The 18,943-nt window shown below is 40.2% G+C and overlaps 1 protein-coding gene and 1 long non-coding RNA gene across 6 annotated transcripts in view; one reads left to right on the forward strand and one right to left on the reverse strand.

The window, feature by feature from the left end:
* Positions 1-549: 549 nt before the first annotated feature.
* Positions 550-18,943, reverse strand: part of LOC127003756 (endoplasmic reticulum aminopeptidase 1-like) — a 115,451-nt gene continuing 97,057 nt past the window's right edge. For all 5 annotated transcript variants that reach the window (XM_050870760.1, XM_050870758.1, XM_050870761.1 and 2 more), the window contains 5 exons: positions 15,360-15,581; positions 13,685-13,834; positions 7,745-7,867; positions 7,007-7,229; positions 550-6,662 (listed from right to left, as the gene is read on the reverse strand). In XM_050870760.1, coding sequence (XP_050726717.1) covers positions 6,486-6,662; positions 7,007-7,229; positions 7,745-7,867; positions 13,685-13,834; positions 15,360-15,581 — 895 coding nt within the window. In that variant the 3' untranslated portion in view covers positions 550-6,485. The remainder of the gene's footprint in view (positions 6,663-7,006; positions 7,230-7,744; positions 7,868-13,684; positions 13,835-15,359; positions 15,582-18,943) is intronic.
* LOC127003757 (uncharacterized) lies at positions 7,110-17,052 on the forward strand. Its single transcript, XR_007757384.1, has 3 exons — positions 7,110-7,255; positions 7,384-7,513; positions 15,536-17,052. It is a non-coding gene; the product is annotated as an uncharacterized LOC127003757 (long non-coding RNA).

Here is an 18,943-nt window from a genome sequence, read left to right on the forward strand (position 1 = left end):
CCCCACATGAATACCTTGCCCCCATGCTCATCTTTGTGAACACATATCGATCAGTGGTTGAAGGGATACATTTTGTTGTATAATTATGCACCATAGAAACTTGACTAGGGTAGTTTTTGTTAGCTATGGCCAGGACTCTATATCTATATATATTTTATGAAATTATGTGATTGAGTATGCCCTTCTGGTGATTGGAATGATGAGTTGTAATCAATGTTGTAAAGTAACTCAGTAAAAGCTCGCTACCATTACCAACAGAATGAGTTGTCAATAGCATTGTTAATTAACTTCAATAAGCTCGCTACCATAACCAACAGAATGATGAAGTGTAAATAATATTGTTACTTAACTTCAATAAGCTCACTACCATTAGATACCAACATAATGTGAATAAACCTCATAAGTTAACCTTGTGTTGCATCACCCTAACAACCATAACAACTATGAAGCTACACTTGATAGTAATATATTAAAAACTGAGTTGAAGGCAACACAAAACAACTAACCACTCTTTCTACTGGTATTAAAAGGGTAAAAATAAAAGATTGCTTCATAATACTTTGTGCTATATAGACATGAATTAAGTACAGGACAGTTTCTGACATTATAAATATACAGTAAGAGCCAAGCCAAGACTATTACCTGACACCTGCAGACTGTTACACTGCTCTCTCTAGCACTGACCTTATGTCACTGAAGATGGAGTATCCACACATATTAGTACATACTTGGGCCAGCTCTTTCTTGTCTATATAAACTCTTTATAAATAAACCTTATAAACTTTCTATAATATACAATAAATTAAGTATACTTCAATTCCCAGAATGAAGCCTCAAAATTTATCTAGGATATATAATTTGCATAACATGATAAAATCTGACCAGAATTTATCAGTAATCTAAACTTCTTAGACTAAAATTGATATATAGGAACAGAGTGTGGTAGTAAGCCCATCAGCTGCATAGCTTGGAGGCTTTTGCAGCAGAAACAGGTGAATAAATTCCACTACCCTGCAACAGCCCACCTAAGCTCAGGGGCTACACTACTGTCTTTTTATCTTGGAATGTGGAAAATGGGTGAGTTCATGACTTCGCTGTCTGAATGTGGAAAGACACCCCGAGTACAGCAAAACCAAAGATGGGTACATTAAATTTTCTGCAAATAAAGTGCCAAACAACCCGAGCAACTCTTGGTGACAGACAAGATCTGTTTAGATTGCATCAAGAATACTGAAAGGAAATGATACACAAGTTGGGATGGTTTACCCCTCCAGCTTGCAGGCAGATCTTTGAGTAGAGGGAGTCAGAGAATGACATGAATTGAATCCACCTAATGGTGTCTGCTTTTAAGGACATCTGATCTCCCTTTTTTTCTGACAGTTAACAGTTTGAACATTAAGACCCAGTGTCTTATCTTAGTGTTTGTTTAAAGTTGTAAGAAGAGCTTTAAGAGACTGCTACCAGCAGGGTTAAGGACCAGTGATGGCTGCTGTGTCTGTCTGGATGACATTGGTATATTTCACAGTTGATCCACCCAAAGACCACATCCAAGATCATACATGACCATGAATCAGTACATGGCCCTCAACTATCTCTTTGACTTCAGTTATATTCATCTATTCTGCTGCTCCCTGCTAAGGAAGAATTTAGACAACAGGGAGGCACTAGCATGGCTAAATATCAAGTGGTATACAAAATAAAACTGTCATAAAGTCAAAACAAAACTTTCCAACTAGAGAGAGACTTGCTAGTGCATTCCTGAGGATAATCAACTTTGCAACCTAGTGAAAGTATACATAAGTAATGGGTTGGTTTGTTTCTTCCATTACATCTCAAAACTAGCAACTTCCCAGAAACTTGGCAGTGTTGGACAAAGAAAAGATGTAATGAATGATAGTAAATTCTCACACAGTCAAATAGCTAGCCCTCCTCCAATGCAGTTTTGACTAAGGTGAATTGCACCACTATGATTCCCCCACAAATATCCAATTTAAAAGCCTACAGCTGAAATCTGGGTCACAGCGCTGTTTTCTCAGATGTGCAGCTGCACAATAACATGTTCAGACATTGTCTTCTTGATACATGATGTCAGACCCCCTGTGGGGCCTGGGCACCTGTGGAGCATCTTTACTCCTTTCCTGGATAACCAAATTAGAAAAGGCTGATGACATTTGGGGTATCTCAAGTAACCGAGATTTCATGGGAAATATCTGACCACAGAATATAGTGCTGTGCCCATGTGTGACATTTTTGCCTCTGTAACCAGTTGCTGATATTGTTTTGTCAATAATTGGTCTCACATTTTGCCTGTGTGGGCCAGGCCACTAGGGGATGTGGTGATCGAGTGCCAAAAACTTTAGACACAGCCACGGGAAGCATCAGTACTTGGTCAAGCATAAAGATTATTGTACAAACTGAAAAGAAATGTATATTGCTGGCTAAGAAATATTTTAGTATTGCATTAATGGCTACATATGCCATGGCAGCTAAATTAGTGGGATGAGGCAGGGTAGGGTGGGGCATGCGACAGGTATGCTTCCTCCTTTGGGAAACGGTCAGTAGCCGTCTAAAGTCACATGCTTTATTTTAAAGATTAAGCAAAGATTCTATTTCTATTTCATTCAAAAACTAAAATAAGGGCTTGAAAGGAGAAAATGGGTCAAGTTCTTAAAAGGTTGCAGCATAAAAAAAAAATATAAAAAAAAAGAATTTTCAATGTTACAAGTAATGATAGCAATATGTAAATATGTACATATTGGTAATTTTATGCCACCAATTTCATTTTCGGGGTAAGGAGTGGGAATATAGTGTCCTTTATTATATTGGGGAATGACTGCATATCAAAAGCCATATTCATCTAGCAATTTCAAGTAAAAATGGGAAAAAGTGTCACTTCAGCAATCTTTGTGCCAGCTAAGTTTTAGGGTAAAATGGTGTTTTTCCAATGCAGGTTTCAACATTGTAGTCCAAGGTCAGGACAATGCAACCACACTGAGGGAGGGCTGACCGTATGTGTGTATGCACTTGGAAATTCATATACTGGCAAATTGCAGCTTACGGTATTTGTTAGAGAATAGAGCCACCATTGAACCTTAAAATATGCCAAATCTTTGGAACCTTCATTCTGTGGTTGTGGAGTACACTCTACCTTTGATTCCCTGGACTAATAGGGGGGAGCACTTGTCCGGGAACCACAAAACTCTGGGAATCAAGAACTGCTACAGTCTGGGGGCCACGGCCCATTCCTTCACATTTACCATATACTTGGTCCAGCAATCCCTAATATTTAGTACCTGCCCCAGAGTTTTATCAAACTTTGTCTAGCACAATTAAGTAGCACATTTAGGAAAGATTAACGAAAACAAGTTGTCTGAAGATTTGCATGACACGTCAACAAAAGATGTCAGGTGCACAACACAGCCGCCTAGTGGGTGTCACAAACATTGACCAGAGAACAGAATCTGATGTATGACCGAACTTCTCCATACATGGCCAGGCATGTGTCCAGCAACCACCAAACAAAGATGAACCCAAGATTTTTGGCCTGGGCTTCTATTTCAATTCTCGGACTTGACTGGGCAGATGTCTAGCCTTGCCGAACCCCAGAGTTTGTCCAGGAAATTCAATATCCGGGAAATTAAGGGTCAAATGTACCTGGGAGTGATGGAGAACACTCACCTAAACCAGTTTGCTTCCTTGATTATTTTTATAATCACTATCACCATGAACCACAAAAATTAGGTTTCTATGGATGGCAAATTTTCAAAAAAAAAAAAAAAAAAAAAAAAAAATCCCATAGAAACTGCCATTAAGGCATAGGAGAGGTGAGAAGTGACTCGCTGAACAGACACTGTGTACAGCAGTGAGTCTCAATCTGAGTCTGGTTGTTTCATTTCCAAAAGGGCAAGGACCATGGGAATGCCAGTCTGAAGCTGCTCTCATTAGCCTACCCAATTTCTCAGTTTTCATTACCAACTGGATCTTTTCATTACCAAAAATTCTGATGGGTTGGTAAATACACTTCATCAGCTTGGTGAGGGTATTAGAGGCAGTGCAAGTAAGGTAACTGTGCAGTCACTCCATGCCTCTTCCTTTACTTTAAATGATATTTACCTTACTAAATTAAGATACTAAATATGTTTTACTTGTGCTTTATATATTATCACCATTAAATTAATTGGCAGTTGTCGTTATTCTCGCTGCCCCCACAGAGGCTTCAAGGCACTGAATGTAGGTAAGGTGGCCTCTCTCCTGTTAAGCTTTCAAAGGTAGTGTAAGGTATTTGAGATCATCACTACTAGACACAATACGTACAAGTAATGTAATATGTGGGACAAAGGGAAGAGGTGGTGACAACACAACTACTGCCTGTGAAACTCAGAAGCTGGTTGATGGTAAACCCTAAGCAATGGTGTTGCCTAGAAAGGTGTAAATAGTATCAATTCAGTGGTCAGTGGAAGGAGTGATACAAGACTGGAGTTACTGAAGCTGCAAACTCCCAATGGCCTTTACTTATGCAGAGAATGAGGGCCGTATTACAAGACACTTTCGCTTCTCACATCAGCTATTTCAAAAAGTCAAAGGGGGGGTCAATCAGGTTCTAATGATCGTGTTTTAGGTTCATGGTACAGACGAAGGGTCAAACTACCACCAGGATCATAAAACTACCTGGAAATGCCCACAACTCCTACAAAATCCTTGTCCAATATGTGTTCTTGGACGGCGAAATGTCTTATAATACGACCCTAAATCTCAAGTCCACATTTTGAATGGAAATTTTGAGGGTTGACTTATAAGACATTCCCCTTGTATGCCAGCAAATACAGCATGCATAGGTTATGATCTCAGAATCCTGCTTAAGGCAAAAAACAGTATATATGGTGATCTTGATACAAACATAGTTAAATTGAAATATCAAACTGAGTCATTTTAGAAGCAAATGAAGCACTTGTTAATATGACTTAAAGGATTTCCTCCCATGTTAATTAATCTCAAACGAGCCTTGTTTTGCCACACCTCTGTGCTACAATAGTGACAGACTTTTTGCCTTTCATCAATTCTTAACAACTTGTCTATTAGGATCATCACAAAGCACAGTTTCTTCACTGGAGGGCCAGAGGCTAAAGATGGCTTGTGTTTTGGCATTATGAATAAGTATGAGGTTTACTTGAGGCACACTAAATGACATGCTCAAGACTGCAGTTAGATGACTTTTGCATGGCAATTGTAGGGTGGTCAGTGGCCTGTGGGAGGATGGTGCAGTGTGGTGCATTTGACCGTTTTCATTTTGTAAGGTTTAAGTACTGAATCAGAAACAGAAACATATCAGATCAATAAACATGTTGTTAATACCACATGAGAAAAATCCACAGAAGTTGCAATTCACCAGTATATATAAAAATATATATGTATACTTTCTCAAATCTTATCATTTTCTGAAGCCTTCTGAAGTCCTGAAACTAGGAATGGTAGCCCGTAAAAGTCGATAATAAGACCATTACATCAACTGGTCTCCCCTTCACACCATTTTTGTTCAACTCAATGCCTTGTACTTCTCTTCACTACAAGCTACATATCTACTATGATTTAAAAAACTCTTGTCAAACAAAATTTTATCTATCTAGTCATTCATGTTCATAAAACTATTGATGGATAGGGTTCTGTAATGTAAAATATATATGTAAAAACATGTGAATGATATACCTGAACATTCTTGAGTATATGGAATAATATATCATTCATAATATCAGGACCATCTTTTAACTGCTGCCAGCCAGTAAGACAGCCATAAGACACATAGCACTCCTGACACTCCAAAAATGCCCTCAAGATTAATGGATATGTTACATTCTCTTTTTCAACTGCTTTCAGGTGTACATTAACTTTACCCCTCACCTCACTCACTTGTTTTCAAAGAGTATAATTATAATCCCATTCATCAAGTTTCCAAACTACAATGAAGTTGCACTCCTCAAACTGTTATACATGATTTTCTTTTACTTTGCTTATTTTCACAAGTGCAATTTTTCCTCTTCCTTTCATTCACTCATTTAGAGATGCATTTTCTTTACTCAAAGATGATGCTACTTTTGACTTGTTGATTAAATCAGTTCAATTGATTTAATCAATTAGTTTCCTAATTTGATGTGAGAATCCCCAGTAGGCCAATGAGACCAGTTCATATCAAGATCAGTCAATATGAGACTGAAAGAGGGAAGATTGTAACTTAGAGACTGAGAAGAGGACAAGTGTGTTCACTGTCAGCTACTCCCGATTTGCCAATCAGCACTCAGGACTATGTTTAGTCACCGAGAGAATGAGATGAAGAGAGTAACAAGGTTAAAATTTGAGAGCATGTGAATGAAAAAGGTGTTACTGAGAAGGAGCACAAGGGAGAAAGCTGTTACTGAAAATAAACTTTCTCCTCTCTAATCCTCCAATGATGAAGTTAACTGAAGGGCTTATAGAAGAGGGAGCCAGTAGTTTTACATTGTGGGGACACCGTCCTCAGTACTCTCATGAGTGAGGTGCCGACGGAGCCAGAGAGACACATCCTCCAGGTTGTGTTCGTGCCACTGAATGTTGAGTCGGATGGTCTCAAGTGACTGAGCCAGGGCCCGATGACCAGGCCCAACATTCACATCTTTGAAGAATGACTCCACCTGTCAAAAACATAACACAATTAGATGTGTGTATTTACCTATTTGTATTTACCTATTTTTAAAATACTGGGCTTGAGCTCAAGCTTGGTCACTCCTGTCTCCCAATCCATATTTGCCTGGGGAGGGGATTTAACTCCATTCCTACAACCAGTAGTCCAAACTTATACCCACAAGAACACTTTAGTCCTTGCAATATTTCAATATATCCTTAAGCTGTCAAAACACCTCACCACATAAATACTATGACCACCCCTATAATGATATCTAAATGGATTTTTTTTCACTTTGTCTATTATAGGTATGCAAAAAAACAGCACTAGAGACCATATGACTGGACTACTCACCTCACTAAGATCAAATGCTGAGGTGAAGCCAGAGGTGACAGCCCTGATAATGGCACCCAAAGTAAAGGAGCCATGTCCAAAGAGCTGAGAGATCTGGGACCAGTGTTGCCTCACCATGTGCCACGCTGGGAGCCGTCCTCCCGGGTTCCTGCTCATCTCCTGCAGCACTGTCAGGACATCTTGAGGCCGTATCTTGGCGGGATCCAGTGTGTACGCCAGGAACCTGAGGTAGTGGACAATATTCTTGAGGTAAGACAATCTCCTCATACATTATCTTTCTTTATAGGCTTAACAAACATCAATAGCTGAAAATTGTTTTCCTATCAATCTACTGTAACACCTGTTCTTCATAAGTAACCTTAACCCCTTCAACGCAGGGTTACGTTTATAGGCATGGGACTGGATCCAGGAGAAATAGAAATGGTACTGGGTGGAATGACTCTCTCTGTACTGAGTTCTCAAGCCTTTTCCCAGAATTGCAGGGCTGTAGTAGCAGAGGCACAGATGGTAAGACATGCAGAGTCTGGAAGCTCTGCAGCTGATGGTAAAGCATATAACATCACAGCATGGTGAGCCTTTCCTATATGCACACATTCTCATCACTGTATTGCCTAAACCATAAAAAAAGCTACTTAGATTGAAAGTAAACCTTTTATTTTAGTATTTTGTCAAGTTTGAGGATTTTATTTCTTAATCTAAACAGAAGATATTGGTCCATTCAACAAAAAATGCACTTACTGCTGCATGAGCCAAGGATCCCGGGTTTGAGCCAAGGCCTTGAGCATGAGGTTCTTTTCACTGGGGATGGTTGAAGTGTTGTACACATCCCAGCAGTGTCGCCAGTCATCCTCGATGCCATACCTGCCCATACAACATGTTCTTGAGAATCTCAACACATACTAATGCTGTTTCATTTCTAATCTGCAAACTTTTAAAGATAGTCATCCCTTTATGGATGTCACTGCATCTGTATTCCTAACATGAAGTTAATGAGATGGAAAATATAATGTACCAAATATCAAAGGTCATGAGGCACTATGGCAAGAAAGAAAAGATGGTGGAGATAGAGAAAAGGCATGTTTCTTGTCAGCATAAGACCTGAGGTTCATAATTAAAATAAGGTGATAAATGTCATGATTATGGGAGCAATATTTACATATGTTCCAAAGGATGATGGACCTGGCATGAGATGAGCGAGGTATGATAATTGTGGAAATAGAGGACTCCAAAGATATAAAGAATAGGAGTGGTAGGGGAACAAGATATCTGAGCTGAAGGAATAAAGGTTGAGGGAGTGAAGGTTTAGGGGAGGGAATGAAAATGACATGAAGGGATCACAAGTGTAGCCAGGAAGTAAGGGAGAGCAAGAATAAATTTTGTGGTGAATGGATGAGAGAAGATATGGGGAGGGGGAAAGGCAGAGGAAAACAGAAAGGGGGAGAGATGAGAGGGAAGGGGGAGGAAGTTAAAGGAGTTTCAATAGCAACTGCTAATTTCATTAAGTTACAGACGCCCCCCGCCATTCATGGCCTCACCGTTCACGGATTCGGATTCACTTATACGCGGGTAGGGTAATTGCGACACCCCACACCAAACGTGGATGAAAACTCGCGTACAAGCGGTCTGATCCTTACTAAGTGCCACTGTCACAGTCACTTTTGTTTGTTTTGATCGTTACCTATGAGCGGCGATTGCCGCTACAGTATTTCCACGTGAAAGTGGCCGATGGGGTAGTGGTGGCTGCAGAGGAAGCGAGAGGTGTTGAGTGTGTATGGTAAGGTGCGGGGCGGGGCTAACCCCGCAGCCGCCACTACTCCATCAGCCAGTTTCACCTGGAAATAGTACAGCAGCGATCACTGCTCATTGGTAACGATCAAAACAAAGAAAAGTGACTGTGAAAACGTACCTAAATCCCAATATTATACAGTTAAAATCCTTGATACTTACCAAGACCTGCCAGAACTGGTCCTTCTTAGACTCGAGGCTACTGCTTTGAGGAGTAAACAAACATGGTGGAGACTGCAGCAGTGGCAGAGGGGTAATGGGTCTAAAGTTTGTACGGGCGTACAGCCGGGAACAGCAACAAATGGACCTTCCAAGGGCCCAGCAAACACTCAATTTAATTAATAATATACTGGATGTATATGGATATACATATGAATACAGTAAACCCTCTGGTATCCGGGTTAATAGAGCCACGGGGGCACCCGGATATGGTGTAGGTTAAGTCTACGGACCCCAAAACCCAACTTTCACCTACTGCGGTTAATATATCATCGGCACAAACGAAGCTACTTAAGATCACGCCCGTAAGCCCACGACAGCCTTCCACGCCCGCGCACACGTATATATATGAAGCAAGTGCAGGGACAATATGCTATAGCCGTAAAAAAAGAAATATGTTACGGGTTACATTTCAGCCGTGCCACCGCCACCCCACCCCGCTCGCCCTGAGAATATATATCCTTATTATCTCACAAACGGAGCTACTTAAGCTCACATCTGTACGCCCACGTCAGCCCTTTACGCCTGCGCACATGTGGATATATGAAACGAGTGCAGGAAGGTTGTATTATAGCTGTGAAAACGAAAAAATGTTACGGGTTACGTCAAACTGCCCACCTTGCCCTGAGAATGTTTTACCTTGTTTTCTGCAATATTACATTATCTACGCTAACACCAGTGGAGGCAAGCCTTTCCCCATCCACAGTGATGCATGGACGTTGTGGTGTCTCTTGCAAACGATAATTAGTGACTTAACGTAAGAAAAATTGTCGGGGCATTGCCGGGCTCAGGTCAACATCCGCCATGGCCCCAAGGACACGGGTGTTAAGATTTGCTCCTAATGGGGTAATTAACGCTTGTACACCTGATATATATATATATACAGGTAACTCTCGATTTATGCGAGTTTGGTTTATGCGTTTTTTAAATAACACGGGGTCCAAAATCTAAATAAATATTTAATTTACAGTTTTTTTTCACTTACACACGATATTTTATGAAGTGGCCACCAGATGTCTCACGCAACTGGACTCACACGGCGCCGCGGCAACACAGCTGAGCTCAGTTCTTCCCGCGCGCCACTTGAACAACAATACAGTACCCACACTGCCACGCTATTCAACAATAGGGGTACCAACGGTACCAGCTATACGGTACGGTACCGGTACCAATACTAGCCAGTCGCTCATGGTGTCCCTTGATCATTTCTTCCTCACATGAGTAAGGCTAAGACTGAGTGCCTGAGTGGATATCTCGGTGATATGGATATTCTCTCTCTCTCTCTCTTCACTGAATGAAGTGAATATCTATTTTTCAATAGAAACCTACCTCTTGTTTGATTTACATTGTTTTTGATTTACGCGACCTCTTCAAGGACACAATACTCGCGTAAATCGAGAGTTAACTGTATATATATATATATATATATATATATATATATATATATATATATATATATATATATATATATATATATATATATATATATATATATATATATATATATATATATATATATCGGCGCCATGGTAAACGCCACAAACACCACACACAAAAGCAATTAACTGGGCCATGGTGAACGTAAACAATGGTGGGCGGGGCGCTTGTTGTGTTGTGTTGCGCAAGGTAAAGACCTTGGTGGTGCGGTACGCCGCCCGGGCAGAGCTTAGAGGCATCGCGCGGGCAATTTGAATGACTTGATGGCACACAATTTTTTGGGGGGGAGGGGGGAAAAATCACATTTTTGAAAACTCCCGGATAACTGAGGGTTTACTGTATTAACACAAAGGGGAGAGACGAGAATTCACTAATACTTGATGGCTGCTGGATGGACACACAAGCAATACAGCGTTCTTACCTTTCAAGGGCCCAGTAAACACTGATGCCACGGGCTGAGTGCAGTGTTGTCAAACTATCGTTCTCATCGCATTGCATATTTTTGTAGTTTCCGACCGATAACTACCACAAAAACACCACTCGCCCGCCAACCACCACCGCCTACGCACTCACACTCACCACAACCAACCACAGAGTGAGTGTTAAATTATTACAGTCCATATTTGATTTGTGATTTATGACAACAATGCTTAGAAATCTTTTTTTTTTTATTCGATCGAGATGATAGAACAAAACCCTATTTTCCCTATTTGATTATAGTCCCGTCGATCGCGGATCACGGGAATCTTGCGGAACCAAATACCCGTGAACGGCAGGGGGCTTCTGTATTTTACTTAATGACATATATAGTCTCGCCTTAAAGGTAAATTACTGAAGAGTTGATTACAAATACAACTTCTGGGCAGTGAAGTATTACCTTTATTGTGGAACAACTAAACCGCCCAATTACCCACAGCTGCTCCGCTTCGCTTTAAGATCCCAGCTCACTTCTTAGACAACCCTAAATTCCTAACAGTTGGACCAGTCATCATAGATAGATAGTGGAAAAAGTTGACAAGGGAATAAATAAACCAGGAGATATAGGTAGGGATGAAACCAAGAAAACTACAGTCGCAGTGTCTAAGTCTGAGGTGTATATTATCATGCTCTGGCAACCTGCTGTCACAGTGTGTTTGATCTCATGGATAATATATGATAGCCTATGCATAGGAAACAGCTGTGAGCATCAATATTATGCAGGCAGCAATGATGAATACCATCAATTGTACTGTAGTTGATTTTGGGTTTCAAATTATTAATATTGCCTTATTAATATTGTTGCAGACAGCTGTTCTGTTATACTTTTCTCTACGGAGGGCAGCACCTAGGTTATTCAGTAATTATAATCAGCGACCTTATAAATCAACAAAACAGCTCTGTAATAGTATTATTCATTCATCATTCATTTCATTGATGCCTGCTCCTAGGAGCTCCCACCAGGGGATGGCCACAGCAGAAGAACTTCCAACTTTCTCTATCCAGACACTCCCTCCTTGCCTGCTCAAAGTTTCTTAAAGATCTTTCCCCCCTCTCCCTAATGTACTCTTGCACCCTATCCCTCCATTTCACTGGAGGTCGTCCTCTAGCATTCCCTCCCTCTATCTCACTCACATACACCCTTCTGGTCATCTTACTCTCCTCCATTCACTCCATGTGGCCAAACCACTTCAAAGTCTGTCGCTTCACTTCTTCCACCACTCCACACTTCTTCCCTTCACCCCTGTGACACATTCCAAAACGCTCACACACACTTTCATTACTCATTCCATCCATTCTACTCACACCACAAGCAGTCCTCAAATAACTCATTTCCACTGCCTGCACTCTAGACCTTTGACTTTCATTCCAGGCCCACGTTTCACTTGCATATGTGAGGGTTGGTACTATTATTGTATTTCTCAAATCCCTCTTTACCTCCATGCTCACACTTCTGCCATTCATGATTCATCCCAAAGACCCTACCACCCTTCTTCCTTGCAATGCCCTTTCTCTTATATCTCCCTCCATACCACCATGCTTACACATAACTGATCCAAGGTACTTAAACTCATTGACCTCCTCCATTTCTTCACCATTCAAAATTATTTTGCATTCTTTTTCACATTCAATTCCCACTCTATATGGGCATACAAAATCTACAACCTCACTTCTACTTCACTCACAAACCATTTTAATGACGAGATTTTCTATTCTCTTTTTTCTATTACTCTCTCGGTCCCACACGTCCTCTGCGTGTATCGAAACACACTAGAAATTAATCACAACAAGGAGAGGGTATTCCCCGGCTGCCTGGGATTGAACCCGCGACCAGCGTGACGGGAGAGCCACTCCTTACCGAGTCGGCCAAAGAGGTACCCCCCTGGCTAAGTGGGTTATGGGAGGCTCGTTCATCAGGCCGTCGCCGCACTACTTTTGTTGACATTTACTTTCAGCTTTCTCCTATTACAGACACTATCAAAAACACTGACCAAATTTTGTAGGTCACTTACATTTTCTGCAATGAGCACCGTGTCATCAGCAAACAGTATCGAATTAGTAATAGTATTAATAATGTGAAACTCAATATCAACTATAACTGACTCTATTCATCATTGCTGCCTGTATAATATTGATACTCACAGCTGTTTCCTATGCATAGGCTATCATATAATATCCACAAAATTGGATACGAGGTGAGACAGCAGGCTGTCAGAGCATGATAATGTCTGCCTCAGACTTGGCACCACAGCTATACCTTCTTGTTGCACTTTCCTTAAAGTCAGACCATGTTTAAAATGGAGTGCACAAACCTATGATTCAAAGTGGTAGATAGGACAGCCTCAGTAGAAGGCATTATGCCCTCCATCGATATTTGCACAGATTTGTGGTCTGTAGGGTAAGTAGTGAGATTATGATTAAGTTTAGCACAAAGAGGGCAGCAAGCACAATTTGTTGGATCAGGGACTGGGGCCCTGAGGTCTAGGAAGTGGCCACAAGGTCCTTTCCCCATTCCCTTGGCATTGAGTACTAATCACTGCTTCCAAAGCCCCCTCATGATATTAAAAAGCTTAGAAATAGAAGGTTCTTACAAGAAGTATGAAAAATAGAACACACTTTGTTACCAGCTTTGTGTCAAACTTATATTAATTAAGCATGGGACAAAAATGGAGGTCTTCTCCCATAGAAATATATTTTTAGTAATTTCCCTTTTTGATATTTTTATCCTTACTATCTTACAGTCACTGAAATTTCACTCACCTCACACCACTGCCGTATACCACTTCACGCAAGTTGGGGGGAATGAACTTGCCCGTATTACGCCACTCAGCAAACATGCGTTTTGCCTCCTTGATGGCGTGGGTGTTCCTACACCGGACTGCTGCTGACAAGATTTCTGAGCGCAGTAGCCTGTGTGGGAGGCCAAGTCAACATTAGCATGTTGCTGCTCTCTTGAGACTGACAATTAATCTGAGCTATGGAAGGAAAAATCTAAAGGCACCAAAAATTTTGTAGTTATTTTACATTAAACATAAGATTATCAATGTATAGTATCTATGTGATGTCTCAATTTTTTCAGTGTTGTAGTTTTATCATCATTGTGGGTGACCCCTTGAATTAAATTGATCCACTGAATAAAAATTGAAGAGAAATATTTTGCAGGCACAAACAAAAGTTTGATATATATTATCAATTCAATGGAGATTACAAATCAGCCAAATTATAGAATTGTTGAAATCCTTTGTAAATTGTGTTATTTTATGCTTTATATATTCATCTTATTTATGACTTTTTTATGATGGTAGCACAGAGCACTTGTTCGTGGTGTTGAGTTTATAGTTCACTTAAGTGAGTGTCAGGAACAAAGCTCACCACAGGCAACAACTTTGTCATGGCAGCATGACATGACACCCCAACACACTTTCTTCAAGCTATATTTTGACATGCTCTCAACATATTTTCAGAAACTGGAATCGGAAATGAAATTAAATGCATTTTTTCATCATCACTAAAAAAGATGAATGACAAGAAAAATGAATGGCTCAACTGTCTACTTCAAGCTGTTATGATAGACAAGTTAGATGATATAAGGGAATAAAGCTGCAGCTTTAGAATGAGCAATGTTTTAACAGGCTGAGAAGAGGAAAGAATAGAGGCCGCTGATTCTATTTGTTATTTCCAGGATCCAATCACATCCTTGATGCTGGCATAATTTCAAAGCTTCTGAAATATTTCCAAAATCATTGATTATTGCTTCCCAGACAAAGCCTTGCAAAAGTACAACAATGTCACTAATAATAAATAGAAGGTCTGAAGTTGAGGAAGGTAGAGGGTTCTATTTATGTGAGGTGTGCAAATCTAGTTCAGCTACTTTGTTTTACAGATGCTCCATTCTAGTTTATCTTCTTCCTGCAACTTCTTTGTATTCTTTATTTGCACTCCACCTATGCTTTCATATTCCTTTACCATAACTTGCCACCTTCTACATTATTATTTCATTCATTCCTTACATGCACTGTCCATAAGAAAAAAAAAAAAAAACAATCTTTTTCCATCCATTCTTTCCATTAGGTCATACAGTTGGGACTGTATATTCAACTCCTCTGGCACCCCCTCATTCCTTACCCTGCCTATGTACTACTCTGTCCACAAATGTGTAAAAAAAACATGCCAAACACTTCAACAATCAGGACATCTACAGCTTGTTACTTTCCTACTTTGAACTTCTATGTTCTCAAGTTGATCAAAATATCTACTTATTTTTCCAAAATGTAATTAATCTTCATCTCCTCAAGGGAGTCAACACTAATGTGAATGTTAATAACGTAAAAATACTTTGAAAAAATACTTTGATAAGCATACAGTAGGATCTCTGCTCATGTACACTGAGCTTACCTGCTAATGTGCACTTGTAAATTGTAATGCACAGTAATACCTTTCCAAGTGTGTGCCGGTGTCATTCCATCCTATCCTGTGGTAGTGAGGGAGGATGAGGGTGTGGATGTACTCCAGCATGAGGGTGTGTGCCGGGTAGTTGAAGATAAGCTGAACCCACTGGAAGAGGTGCCCTAAGGCGGTGTGCCAAGGGATATATCGTGTCTCCTCCTTCAGATAGAGGCTCAATTCAAGGGCTAGTGAACCGTTGATGGTGCCAGCCCTAAGGAGGGAGAAACCAGCCTCAGCATGGAAGACCAGCAACACAACCTCAAGACACCTACCTGCTTTCCAGCAAGATTGTAAGAGATTATTGAGTTCAAAGATGAAACATTCTAAAATTGGGAAACTAAACTTGAGAAAAGTATAAAATATGCAAGAAATGAGAAGGTAGACTTTATAGTGCTTAAGTTTAATGCTGAATTAAGAAGAAATTAATATATTCTGAGGTGGGTGTGTAATAAAGAAGTCTTGAGTAAACCTGAAAGGTACAATATGCTATGTGCAGAAAATGTCAAGAAACCTGGAATTAGAATCAGCTAACATGACTGAAATTTAAATCATTCAGTGCAAAACTAATCATGCATGTTAAGTGGAGTAAAAATATAAAAATATATAATTTATATGATTGGTCAAAGATTAAATATTCACACATTTTTCAATGCTCACACATTTTTCAATGCTTCAAATGACTTTAATGTAATCAATACGCCTTAACCAACTATAATTCCCTGGAAGATTTAAGGGGTTTAGATTATTCATAGATTATTCAACTGATTTCAAGTATTTTCATATAGTTGCCATTACAGTAAGAGAGGACAACAGCTAAAAGCTGATAACACGGAGGACCAGAAATAGGCAGCCACCTACAACACTATTAGAATCTGTGACATATATATGCTTGCTTGCACGCACGCATGGACACACACACATATGTATGCAAACACACACACACACACACACACACACACACACACACATGCGTGTGCACCCGCAAATGCACATGCACACACCTTCAACTTTCCACTCCACACAACTGCCGTCACCAACACTATAACATAAACTGCAACCACAACCTCACACTTGCAACCATCACAACCATAAACTTGTCAATTACTAGTGTAACAACACACACACACGCTGTGTGAGTGGTCTCAGCCCTACCCAAAGATCGGTACTATGAGCTCTGTGCTCTTCCATAGGGGAACGGCTGGCTGTCTCGAGAGAGACCCGCAGCAGACCAAGAGGTGAATTACACACACACTACTTAATACATAAAACACCGTTCACCTCCAAAACTACCATGTGACATTATAATAACTAAACATTCTTTTATCTTACTATAAAAACAAAACACATACCTGTCATCAACAGGACAACAATAAATCCTAGAAGCAAATAGCCAAAACGACATAAGAAATCTGACATATGACACTATCATGATATATCAAAGTCCATATAATCTATTCACAATAGATGGGATCAATCATCTAAAAGATTAATGAACAACTAAAGGACTTTCAGCATGTCACCTGCCAAGGTGTGCTGTGGATGTAAGGTGACTAACTGCCGTATTTTTTTGTGCACAAGACACTTTTTCCCCCAAAATTGGAGGTCACTCGCACATGCTCTTGGTTATAAATGTTTATAAACTACTTACCTTAGCTCACCTCTTATACAAGATAGACAATTTCACTTAACACCATTAAACGCAGCAGTGATCGTGGATCCTAAATATGCTTGTCACAACCCTGTAATATCAAAAGTAAAGTAATAATGACAAGAATATGTGAAATAACAGGCCTGAAATGTTTATACCACTTTTACACTTCTGATATTTGCCGAAAATATTGAGTCAATGCTGACCTAATCCATTTCATTCCATACAGAAGAGTCATGAACATGATGGTGTAACCAGAATATAGATGAAACACGGAATGATTCATCTAGACATGTCAAGTCCTTCAGAGCTGTGTGCTCAGTGGCAGTGTTGGTGCTGGGCTTTATTTAGGATCCACAATCACTGCTGCGTTCAATGGTGTTAAGTGAAATTGTCTATCTTGTATAAGAGCTGAGCTAAGGTAAGTATTTAATGACGAGATTTTCTATTCTCTTTTTCTATTACTCTCTTGGTCCCACATGTCCTCTGCATGTATCGAAACATGAGATATTAATCACAACAAGGAGAGGGTATTCCCCTGCTGCCTGGGATTGAACCCGTGACCAGTGTGACGGGAGAGCCACTCCTTACCGAGTCAGCCAAAGAGGTACCCCACTGGCTAAGTGGGTTATGGGAGGCTCGTTCATCAGGCATAGTCGCCGCACTACAAGTAGTTTATAAACGTTTATCACCAAGAGCATGTGCAAGTGACCGTCGCCTCCACTACAGCCGGGAGAGGAAGCCAGCCAATCAGGGTGAGAGTCGAGAGGGGAGGCCAGCCAATCAGGTGCCGCGTAACAAATGCTGCTTAGGCTCCAGATGAATACTTGGTTTGAACAGACTATAGTGCAATCAACCTTCACATTTTCTTCGGTTTGTTTTCTTTCCCTGATAAATTAAGTAAAATGAGTTATGAGAAACAACAGTAGGAAAATTTTGCTCAAGGTAGGTAAAAAAAGGTTAGGTTGGAGGTACATGCTAAGGCTACGTGTGGCCTCAACATGCATCCCATCTAACTGGTCTTTGAGCCTGTGGTAGGTAATAACCCATTTCCCCCTGCACACAAGGCCAGGGTGACATAGGGTTACCACAGTTAACCTTCTCCAGGTTTTCCCAGGTACCCATTCACTGACCCTGATCAACCTGAAATGGAGTATGAATGGGTGGGTGGGCTGAATGCTGACAGTTTGGGCTGGGATTCGAACCCAGGCCCACAAACTCGTAGCTAGGTGTGCTGATGACCACTATACCACGGAAGGAGGAGACTCATACTTTATTGAAGAATATTAAAATTATAATTTTTTTTGTAACTGAGCACAAAACTATATAAGCATCTAATTCAAAATTGAAATTTGAAGACTGGACACATTGGATGACCAGTGCATGAGACACTGGCATTATTCAACACATTTAGCAGAATGGTCGGTGTGTGCTCTGGTTAATAGTGTTTATGCCAAGAGTAAACAAGCATTACACCACCACAGGATGTCTCTCCCTCTGGCTCTGTTTTACTACCCACACTTCAAGTCATGGTGTTATATTCAAAGATAACTATGAAACTACATCAAATGGAACACCTAGTTTGAGCAAAAAAGTTAATGCTACAATATAGAATTTTAGCAAGATGTTATATAATATGCAAAGTTACATGGTAACAGAGCAGCTGAAAGAATTTTTGGGTCACCACTAATTGAATGAAAGTTTTCACACTTGGAGTAAACATAAAATTTGAAGATAGCCTTGAAAATTCAGGTACATATTACACAAAGGTGCATCTTATACACTGAAAAATATGGTAGGCATCCTCACCTCATCTAATTATCTAGATAAATTGCTTCAAAAATAGTTTTACTATGCAAAATTGACTTAGTGACAACACAATGAACTGCCTGTAATATTTGGGAAATATGTCATATTATTTGTCT

This window comes from Eriocheir sinensis, chromosome 26, assembly GCF_024679095.1.
Source record: "Eriocheir sinensis breed Jianghai 21 chromosome 26, ASM2467909v1, whole genome shotgun sequence".
Taxonomy (NCBI): domain Eukaryota; kingdom Metazoa; phylum Arthropoda; class Malacostraca; order Decapoda; family Varunidae; genus Eriocheir; species Eriocheir sinensis.